Source organism: Mus pahari, chromosome 14, assembly GCF_900095145.1.
Source record: "Mus pahari chromosome 14, PAHARI_EIJ_v1.1, whole genome shotgun sequence".
NCBI classification, from domain to species: Eukaryota; Metazoa; Chordata; class Mammalia; order Rodentia; family Muridae; genus Mus; species Mus pahari.
Genome location: NC_034603.1, coordinates 44685696 through 44697219, shown reverse-complemented (window position 1 = coordinate 44697219; position 11524 = coordinate 44685696). Strand labels below are relative to the sequence as shown.

Sequence of the window (11524 nt, the reverse complement as noted above, 5' to 3'; positions counted from 1 at the left end):
AAAAAAAAAAAAAAAAAAAAGACTCACAGAAGAGGGGTATGTGATCATCAAACCCTGACAGAAGTACACTAACAGGGCTTGCATTTGTTCATACAGACATGGAACTGCTCCACTTAACTTCAGTCCCCAGGGATGTATGGTCAAAACCCACCAGTGATCATTTTCATGAGGAGGAAGAGGCTTGAAGGGCAGTTTAGCAGTCTCCGGGTGCTGGCCCTCACATACAGGGCTGTGCTGCTCAGCTACATACTCAAGCCCTGTGAGGCTCATTGGTTAGACTCAGGTCTAACAGGCTCACTGGTTAGACTCAGACTGAGTCTGGAGAAGAGGGAAGCACCATCACTTCCCACTTCCTTGAGTGTCTGGCCTTGGACATCAGAATTCTGAAGGACACAGGGGAAATCATCGTTCTAACAGATGGGACCCAGCAAGCAGGGCTGTGATCTTACCCTGCCTCCTTCTAAGCTGTCTGATGCCTGCTGGATGAGATGTGTGCTTATTCCATTCTAAGTGCCCACCTTGCATCTATGTTTCCACACCCATTCCTTTCATTCTTGTAACTCATCTAGTGTGCTGTTCTACTTGTGTTTCTCAGGTAGAATCCACTGACCCAAAGAAAGGAGGACAGAGCTGAGAAAGCTAGCCACAAACCACCGCCAGCACAGGACATGCTGCTCCTATCACACAAGTCACTGTAGCTACTGTTTTTGTTTAACGCTGAGGTAACACGGTTGTGCCACTAGGCCTGGCTTCCCCTCTTTCTCCTTCCTTCACCTTCCCTGCTGCTGTCCATACAGAGGATAGATGAGGCAGGGCAGCGAAGCTCCCTGCTGCTGTCCATACTGAGGATAGACGAGGCAGGGCAGAGAAGCACTCTTGCCACTGAGCTAGATTCCCACCCCATTTTCAGCTTGAAGCTCTAAAATTTAATGCACAAAAACCACCTTTAAAAGCCTTTTACATAATAAACAAAACAATCTCAGTTTTCCAAGAACATTTAAAACTATTAATTAGCCATCAGTGATCTTACTTTTATTTGTACATATTTAAAATTTTTCTACAATTTGTATATAGATATGTTATTTAACTTTGCCACTGTAACTTATTCTGATTTCAACCAGGGTTTGGATTTGCAGCATAAAAAGTTTTAAATGGTAACTTTAGACTTCATAGTAAGAGAATCCTAAGAGATCCTTATAGAAAGTTTCCTTTTGCCATTTCCATTCTCCCTTTGGAAGGCTTCCTCCTAATGTGCTGGTGGTGTGACAAAAAATGTACAAAATGCCACATATCAAGTACACTGCAATGGACTCACCACCTTCATTCAGTCAAGAGGGTCTGTTACAGTCCTGGACAGTCAGCATGGTTTGGAACAAATAATAGCATACATTGGTCTCAGTTAACCTGGGAGTTCAGGCACATGTAGGCCAAAGGAACCTTCTGGCCTACAACCTGCTATTTTCCTGTAGGACAGGAGAACCAGAGGGACTGAGTACCAACAAATCCCCTTCACTGGAACAGCTTTTTACCCTGAGAGGCAGAGTGGAGCAGACTCCAGGTACACTGAGTTGGTAGTTGGCACTTACCTTTGTGGCCGTGGTCTTCACCCCATGAATTCTCTACTCTCCATTTCACAAATGTACCTTCCTGATCATCCTGTCAGAAAGCAGACAACAGTGAACAGTCTGGAACAAGATTCTCCCAGCTGAGGTGTCACATCAGTCTAACTCATCTCAGGCTGCTCAGAATACTGTAGGTGAGCAGAGCCAGACACTTTCTATTACCAGAAGACACTCCAACATTAGTGCAATTTTAATCTCTTGAGGGTAAAAATACAATGAAACAAAAAACACTATCTCCCTTTTTTAAAGATCTATATCTTGCTTATATGTGTGTCTCTGTGCACATGTGGGTGTGAGACCCTCTGGACCTGGAGTTACAAGCAGGTAAGTAGTTTCTGAGCCCCATGACTGAGATGCTGGGACACAAAATCTGGTCCTCTGAAGAGCAATAAGGTCTCTTCCCCATAGAGCCACTCCTCAGTCCTGCTAGCTACTCCTTTATTTCCTATTCTAAGCAGAAAAGAATAAGCACATAGGGCTGGCTGGAGGGTTCAGTGGGTACAGCACTTGACACCCAAGTCTCACAACCTCAGTTGGATCCCTGAAACCAGGTAAAAGCAGATGGAGAGACCCCACTCCTCAATCACAACGCTGTCCCCAGGAACACTTGCTTTCACTCCAATTCTCTGAAAAAGCATCCCAACACATTAATTTTAGGAATGACTCTAAGATCTGGTCAAAGTTTTTAAAAGACAAGACAAAAATATTTTCATCATGATATCCAGTTTTCTATTTAGGGAAATTAATTATATCCTCACATGTGTTCTTTTAATGATTCAGTTACATAAATACTGAATTTAATATAAGAGACTGAGTGGCAAAGAAAAATAAAAAGATCAACTTCATAAACGAGGCCCAGTCAGCTCAGCTGCTCACCCTCTTCTGCCTTCATTAAAAAGCTCAGCTTCAAGAGACAGTGACACTCACCATGATAACCCTCATTCACAGTCTTTACTAGACACACAGAGAGGGACAAAAGGCAGGCTCTATTTGGGAAAAACGTTTTTCTCTTCTGTTTTCTCAGGACACTTGCTGATGTCAGAACAGTGCACGCCCATAGCATGAGAAAGGCAAAGGCTCTTGTGCCATCTGCCAATGATTCTGTCAGCCCTGCAAGCACACTGCTGCCTGAGGAGCGTCGTCTACCTGGGACTTGGTTTCCTCTGGCTTTGCTCACTCCAACACTCTACTCTTAGCAAATTTCTTAGATTTTGGATTTTAGCCAACAGATAAACCCATAGGAATCAAACTTCCCACACTGAGTTCGGTTTGCTAAACGTCTGCTTTTGCTCTTTACCCGACACTTGCAACCACTCTCCACTTCCTCTGAAAAATTACCTTAACAGTCAAATCTGTTCACCTGTCAGCAAAGGTCTGAGAATGCTTGTTCTCTTTATCTTACCAGTGGATTCCCACAGGACCTAGATCAAGTGTCCTCTAGATCACGTATCACCTCAGAGTGATAAACAGTCCTGCTTCATAGAGATTCTACTAAATCATCAACATGGAAGGACATTAGAGAAATATAAAATTCTTTTTCTTTCTTTCTTTGTTGAGGTAAGGTCTCATACAGTAGTCAGGCTGGCCTTGAATTCATGGCAATCCTCCTGCCTCTGTACGCTGAATGTTAGAATTATAGGTATGGGTTATAATGCTTGGCAAATGTTTTCTTTCTTTTCTATGTGTAGGAGTGTATTGCTGTATTGCATGTTATCTTCTGAATGCTTTATCAATCTACAAAGGCCACAGCAATTGTATTACACACACCTATCTGTATCTTGGTGTGGGGATCTCTCTAGCTATAGAGCTGATGGAACAGTGAAGAAAACAGCTCCCTAACTGTAAGAGCTCACCTCTGCATCTATTTAGGAAAAGCACATGAGGGTCAGGAATGAGCACAGGCTACTTAATTAGTTCAGGATGCTTCATACATGACACTTTGCTTGAACTCACATAAAACTGAGACCATCAGAGTCCTGCTACTTAAAGACCTAACTGTGTAATTTGTATAAATGTAATTAACCCGGTAACATAAGGTTTTGGTTTTAGACTCTTCTGCTTTGAGGCAGAATCTTGAGTGACTGTCACTCAGTCTTCCTGTCTTAGGCTCCCAGGGCTGGGGCTGCAGGAGTGCACACTATAGCCAGCTAACATCTAGATGGGACTGAGAGAGCACAGGGCTCTGGAGCACTGTGAGGAGAGAGGAGCATCTTCACAGTAAGCAGAAGGGATAGGAGGAAGGCATACAGCGAAACTCCATCCCACTCTCAGTTCTGCCTAGAAAGCACACAAAACAATTTAAAGAAATACTTCAAAACTATCAGGGCTTTAGGAGGATAGTTAAGAAAGTCTGGCATAACAATATGCAAGATATTTCTAAATGCTTTAATGTTGAAAAAAATCTAGTGAGCAGCATAGAAAAAACAACAACAAAATATTTGCTAAAATCATTTAGGTAGTTAGCTGCAAGTGCCTTTCTGGTGATGGTGCTGGAGAGAGGGCATGTCTGCTTATGAGGGTAAAGAACTAACGTAGTCCAAGTCCTCTCTCCTGTGCTCCCTGACAGTTTTACAGCCTGGAACAGGTATCTAACTATGAAAGGGTCCAAGAAACAGCAGAGCCATCAATCACAAAGAACTTAAAGAATTGGCATCCCAGTGTGTACAAATCCAGTGATGGGCATGGAGGTCACAGATCACTGTGCATGACAGTAACTCGTGAATGTGAATGACCAACACAAAGGTGATTGTGAGCAAGGCCATCAAGATGCAGACACTCTAAGAACCCATTTCAACTTCTTAGAAGACATCTTTTCCTAGCATCCTTTACTAACCTTCCAAATTACAAAAAAGAAGTTATCTCTTTGCTCCTTGCTGACCTAAATTCTTGTCCTCATAGGACATTATTGTTTTTATTACCACTGAGCAAGTAACTAAACACCAAGTGATACAGGAACATCTTAACATCTTACTTGGAAGCTAGTTCAATAGGAATCAAATATAGTAACTGTGGCTCTGCTGGACAGTCTACAGGAGTGTGTGGATCCACCTGCCCACCAATGAACCTATCATGACACTCTGGGGAGCCTACCTTCTCTGAGACAGCGGTGAAGGTCATGGCGTGGGTCATGAGTGACTCACCAAAAGCCAACCTCTCAGCTTTATTCATGTTCTTCAAGGAGACACCAAACACTAACTCGTGGTCATAGCTGTAAAAGAGGGACAGAGTGAATGAGAGAGCCTGGTCTGACTATGTGAGGACACTGAGATAACTGGAGCCTGACAGTCCCAAAGGAGTGGCTCTGCACAGACTTACACTTCACTACACTGTGCAGGACAATACAAGAACATTAAATATAAACCTTCAAAAGTAAATATTGACAAGTCTGATTTGTACTGTTATTCTGGCAAGAAAACGTTCTTTTTTCTTTTGTTTTTGTTTTTTGTTTGAGACAGGGTCTCTCTACATAGCTCTAAGTGTCCCGGAATGTACCATATAGACCAGGCTGCCCTATCATTTAAGCAATTCACTTGCCTTTGCCCCCTGAGAGCTGGGATTAAAGGAGTACATCACCACAATGGGCAGGAAAATTATCTTTTAAAAAATGAAAACGCTTTTGAAGTAACTTCTTATAATGGTCTCTTTCAAGTTTATAGACCCTCCCAGTTTCTGAGTCAACCTACTGACTGTGGTATGTATGTATGTATGTATGTGTTCATTCATTCATTCATTCATTCATTCATTCAGAGGCAGTGTGTTATATAGCCCAGGCTGGCATTGAACTTACTATATAGCCATTGACTTGAAATCTTGATCAACCCGCCTTCACTCTCCATTTCAAATATAAAACCGAAAAGCTTCACCATTAGTTTTTTTTTCTTATTGTTAAATATTAAGACATTACTGAACTTTCCTACTAGTCAGAATTATTTATGGGTAAATCAAAAATGATGTATTTCTTTTATGATTTTTTGTAAAGACTGCATATGTGTGTCTATGCGAGCATATGCCCCAACATGTCTGCAGGTGCCCAAGGAGGTCAGACGGAACATCAGATCCTGTGGAGCTGGAGTTGCGGGTGGCTGCGAGCTATCTGCCATTAGCTGGGAACTGAACTCAGGTCCTTCCTCTGCAAGAGCAGCCAAGTGCTCCTAACCATGCTCAGCCATCTCTCCAGCTCCTAAAATGATGTCTTTTAAAATCAAGGAATCTTGTCTGATTCAGCTTGGAAATGAAGCTTTGATGTCATCAAAGATGAAGGAGAATGAGTTAAGGTAAATATATAAATTAGCCCAACTTGTCCTAGAGAGATTATACACAAGGTATCAAAGGAAGAGAAGCATTTAAAGACGGATCAGTAAAAAGAGCTCTGGAAAGTCTCGAATCGCAACCCAAGTGTGATGAACAGCGTCCCAGGTCACCCACTGTGTGTTCAGAGTCTTTCTCATATAGGACAGCATCTTAGGAACACCAGTGATTTCTGCTCTAGTGTGATCTTGGTTTCCAGGGTTAAAGAAGTTACACATGTGCAGTCTCTGGCAGGAGCAAAAAACATCACGGATGCAGAGAAAGACCCACCCCCAGGCCAACCTCAATGTCTGGATGAACCTGAGCAGAGGCACTTTGACCGTGAGTGCACTCCAACAGCAACAACCCACAAAGAGCTTCCTACTTTGAACTCTGTGCACTCACACATTCATGTCACTGAGGCCCAGCTTGCCATTGAAGTGTTTTCCAACATCACAGCCAAACCACACAGCCTAGAAATAGAAGAAAGTCAACATAAACCAGAGTAGTGAAAAGGAAAGCAGCCGCTGTTTTAACCCCACGTGGGAGACACAGAAACATAGGTGGTACTAACCTCTCCATCTTTGATGGAGGCAGCAACCATCTTTTTCAAGAAGTCAATGGGCTGGTTGTTATACAGCGTTTTTCTCCCTCCAACCATATTGCTCAAGTAGTCTACTGTGTACAATTTATTGTACTTGTGCTGGGGCCGTGGGTCATTCACAAAACAAATCTTTTGAGATGAAGAACATGTATATTAGAGCACAAGACCAAAGATGTCAAGTAAGACACAACCCTCTCTACTAGATTGCTATGGTTACAAACTCATCTCTAACTACAAGAAAAAACACTAAAGCCACAAGGTAAATGTAACAAATAATCAAAAACTATCAAAACATGTGTGAAGAAGGACACTACATATTCTAATTAGCACAAAGAACATACTTGAGAGCTTTCTCTACCTGTCTTCCCTACTGGTAAAAACTGCCCCACTGCATATAATCTGTCATCTGTTATACTGCATATATTGCATAAGGCACCACTCATGACACAGTGCTATAGGCCCTTCCTCAAAGAGTAAGAGAGGCTCAATATGTAGTAATGCAGTTTTCTTGGAAGAGGGTCAAAAGCCCACCAAGGGAGGAGACCCTGGTCATCCTCTAGGCAGATGTAGAAGGACGGAAGAGCAAACAGTGGACACCCTCCTTTAACAAGTTTCCAGAAAGGCCAGGAGATGAGGGTGCTCTGAGCCTATACGAAAAATCCAATATACCACCATTTTTCTTTGTATCTGAGATTGATCTGAACCTTAAATTTCAAGGAGGAAGGTTGGGGATTTGGTCTAGAGTCAGAAATTCTGATGAGAAACACTGGGGAAAGGTGACACTCGTGTGCCTTCTTCTGTCAAATGTATACAAACTCAGGAACCATGCACATTAACCTGGGAATCTTATACCCTCTGTGGAAACAACAGATACTTGAAAGTAAATAGCCAGCAGCTGCTGGCATCAGTTTCTAACCTTATCTTCCATATTGAAGAGTGGCTTCACGTGCTCCTTGTAAAACTGCAAGGGTGTTATGGGGCCAATCTTGTGGTAATTTTTATCTTTGTCTCGGTACTCCCAGGTAAAGGTCTCTGGTGGGTTACCCAAACAGATGCACACTACTCTGAAAATCTGAAAGAGAGGGCATAAGGGTTTCATTTTCCATGAGCTTGAAAAACAGTAAGACAGCTATGTTTCAAACCCAGAAACTGCAAAAGAACTCTACAACTGTACCAAGTTATGGAAGTTGTCACATTCAACATCTAAGTTCTCAGGCACTCTGAGCAACAAAGTTCTGAAATGTGAGTATTAATGCTTAGTAATATGCAGCAAATTATATTTCTCTAGCTAAGAAAACTGCCTACATCAGGCATGGTGGTACATGCCTTTAATCTCAACACTTGGGAGGCAGAGGCAAGTGGATCTCTGTGAGTTCAAGGCTAGCCTGGTCTACAGAGTGAGTTCCAGGACAGCCAGAGCAAAGAGCGAGGAGACCTTGACTTAAGGAAAGAAACTTGTCCACCATTGATACCCAACAAAACTGAAGTTGTTACTCTGCTAATGATCTTGTTTATTTTTTTTTTATGTATATGTTTGCAAACTTGAATATTTGTACTACATATGTGCCTGGTGCCCAAAGAGCCCAGAAACCATCAAATCCCATGGAATTTGAGTTCGGACAGATGTAAGCTGCCATGTAGGTGCTGGGGACTGTACCTGGGCCCTCTGCAAGAGTAGCTGAACTCTCTCTAGCACTGCTAATGATCATTAAATAACAAATACTACATTGCTTCATGATTTCTCTTCCACTCTCATTCCTTTCCCTCTCCTATTCTCTCTTTTATGGGCAGTGGCAACACTGGGAATTGAACCAGAGCCCTATTCATGTAGGTAAGTGCTCTCTTTCTCTGAACAATATCACCAGTCCCCCAAATAATATATGTTTAAAATATATTTTACTTTAATTATGTGCATATGTGTGTCTGTGCAGGGAGACCAGAGACTTCGGATCCCTCTGCAATTAGAGATATAGGAATCTGTAAACTGCCCCTTATGGATACTGGGAATCAAACTCAGATCATCTGCAAAAGCAGTGCAGGCTCTTACAGGCCCCAAATAACATATCTTATTAAAAATATAAGAAGACCTTTGCCCAGCACTCGGGAGGCAGAGGCAGGCGGATTTCTAGGTTTGAGGCCAGCCTGGTCTACAAAGTGAGTTCCAGGACAGCCAGGGCTATACAGAGAAACCCTGTCTCGAAAACAACAACAACAACAACAAAAAGAAGACCTTTGAGTTAATACTAATATAACTCAAAGACATGCTTGCATTATTTTCATTTTCTACAAAGAAAAAAAGAATACTGCATACAAGATTATAATATATAAAATATTTCCTTTTCTATCTCAAATTTCCTTGTCTTTTTTTTTTTTTTCTTTAAAAACACTGTTGTGGTGGTTTGAACAACAATGGCCCCTATAGGATCATATATTTGAAGACATAGTCACCAGGGAGTGGCACTCTTTGAAAGGATAAGAATTAAGAGGCGTGGCCTTGTTGGAGGAAGTATGTCACTAGGGGTGGGCTTCGAGGTTTCTATTCCGCGCCCAAGTCTCTCTTTCTGCCTATGAGTCAAGATACAGATCTCAGCTACTGTTCCAGTGCCTGTCTGCACACTGCTTGATGCTTCCCACCATGATGATAATGGACATTGTGATGGTTTGTATATGCTCAGCCCAGGGAGTTGCACTATTAGAAGGTGTAGCGCTGTTCAAGTAGGTGTGGCCTTTTCCGAGTAAATGTGTCACTGTGGGTGTGGGCTTTTAGACCCTAGCTGTCTGGAAGTCTTCAAATGAAGATGTAGAATTCTCAGCTCTTCCTGCACCATGCCTGCCTGGACGCTGCCATGTTCTCACCTTGGCAATAATGGACTGAACCTCTGAACCTGTACACCAGCTCCAATTAAATGTTGTCATTATAAGAGTTGCCTTGGTCATGGTGTCTATTCACAGCAGTAAAACCCTAAGACAGTTTCCAAAATACTAATAAATTTACCAGGTGGCTTTCTGGGTTTCATATAACTTTTCTTCTACAATGTAGTACAAGCTTTTTAAGAATAAGGACCAGAAAATTGTCCTCTGACCTTCACACCTACAGTATAGAATGCTCGTGTACATGTATGTAGGCAAAATATACACACACATACACACACACAAAATTTAAAAAAAAAAAAAAAAAAAAAAAAAAGAACAAGAAGCATGGAGGACCATGGTCTCATGGCTGTTCTGTGTGCCCTAAGGACCTTAGCTGCCCTGAGCACATGACCTGGATATACCAGCACACCTCCTGGCTCATTCCCCACATCACCTCAGGGTGATAATAATTTTAGAAGCGTCACTTTCTTTGAGTCACTTCCCTGTTGAAAATTCAATAAAGCCTGCTTATTATTTCCCACAACAAACCCAAACTCCATGTCTTAATTTCTTTTTCTTATTTTTCTGTTCTTATGTTTAGGAATAATAGCATGTACTATTCTTGGCTGTATAGCTTAATTCACTGTTTTTAGCATACATAGAAGTAGCCACCACCTAGAACGGAATGCATTAAAAAGGGTTTCCTGTTTCTTTTTTTGTAAATAATTCACATAATTTCCCAAGGTAACTATTATTTGATTCCCATAGCTGTGGTTCAATCTTGCCTACTCCTTTTGAAACAGGGTTTCTCTGTATAGCCCTGCCTGTCCTGGAACTCACTTTGTAGACCAGGCTGGCCTCGAACTCAGAAATCCACCTGTCTCTGCCTCCCAAGTGCTGGGATTAAAGGCGTGCACCACCACCGCCCGGCAATCTTGCCTACTCTTAAACTTTGTACAAATGGAATCAAAAGCACATTCTCTTTTAAGTCTGGTTTCCTTTTGCCAGCATGCCTGTAAGCTTCACTCGCTTCCCTGTGCATATAAGCAATGTGTTCTTTAGTGCAGTGATCCTACTATCTTTATAGAAGGAAGTTAACTTTCAAAAGAGGGTCTGCTTGCCTTTCATCTTGCTCTGTTTTCCAAGAGAGAAGCATCTTTTATTACTACTGGCTGTGTGCTTTATAGGCTTGCATGGCTGAGACATCAACCACTGCTTCCTAACATTACGCTCTCAAGCTGGTTTCTGTGCAGCAGAAAGGCAAGCAGCTTACAAGCAACTGTAATGAGTTACTCCAACCATGCACTATGACCACACATCATCTTGGATTAGCTCAGTACTAAGGCTACAGAAGGCAACTCTAGGATTCTGTTGCCATGGGGACACTACCACTGAGAACTATAGTAGAGACCACGATATATATGTTCAACTATTAACTGCTGAAATACATGTATGTGTATCTATCAGTGAAATTGGTCTGGTCAACTCTAAAGTAATGCAAAGGTGGTAAATCCACTAAGTCTGGCCATGCAAAACAGAATGAAAGCTTGAGACAACTAAGTAAATTTCTGATTACTTGTAAACATATTTTAAAGATACGTATGAACACTTTCCTCTCTAAGTTGCAGTGTACCTTATGGTATAGTCTGTCCCCCACCTGAATACCTAAAGTAAAAAGTACTAAGTTACTACCTCCTCCTCAAAATCTTGCCTGAGGCAACACATACACACTCCCAGGTGCACGCACACACACTCATCAGAAGAAATGTGGCACTGGCAAGATAGTTCACCAGGTAAAGACACTAGCTGTTTAAGCCTGAGGACCTGAGTTCTATTTTTAGAACCAATATAAAGTGGAAGGAATTAACTTCACAAAGATGTCCTCTAGCCTCCATAGGTGCACTATACCATTTATACCCCCAAACACACACACACACACACACACACACACACTAAAACTAATAATAATAAAGTTTTAAAAACTTTTAAAGAAATCTACATTTCTGTTATCTGACTGAGTTCTCTAGTGAGCCCTTTCTAAGAGTACTCAGTCACAAGCTGGGTGTGGTGGCGCACGCCTTTAATCCCAGCACTTGGGAGGCAGAGGCAGGTGGATTTCTGAGTTCGAGGCCAGCCTGGTCTACAAAGTAAGTTCCAG

At 42.0% G+C, this 11524-nt stretch overlaps 1 protein-coding gene across 1 annotated transcript in view; it reads right to left on the bottom strand.

Moving 5' to 3' along the window:
• Blmh (bleomycin hydrolase) overlaps positions 1–11524 on the bottom strand; it is a 50621-nt gene that overhangs the window by 15111 nt on the left and 23986 nt on the right. The window contains exons 7-11 of the mRNA XM_021211624.1: positions 7430–7585; positions 6484–6642; positions 6315–6382; positions 4713–4830; positions 1587–1656 (exon numbers count right to left, since the gene is read on the bottom strand). Coding sequence (XP_021067283.1) covers positions 1587–1656; positions 4713–4830; positions 6315–6382; positions 6484–6642; positions 7430–7585 — 571 coding nt within the window. The remainder of the gene's footprint in view (positions 1–1586; positions 1657–4712; positions 4831–6314; positions 6383–6483; positions 6643–7429; positions 7586–11524) is intronic.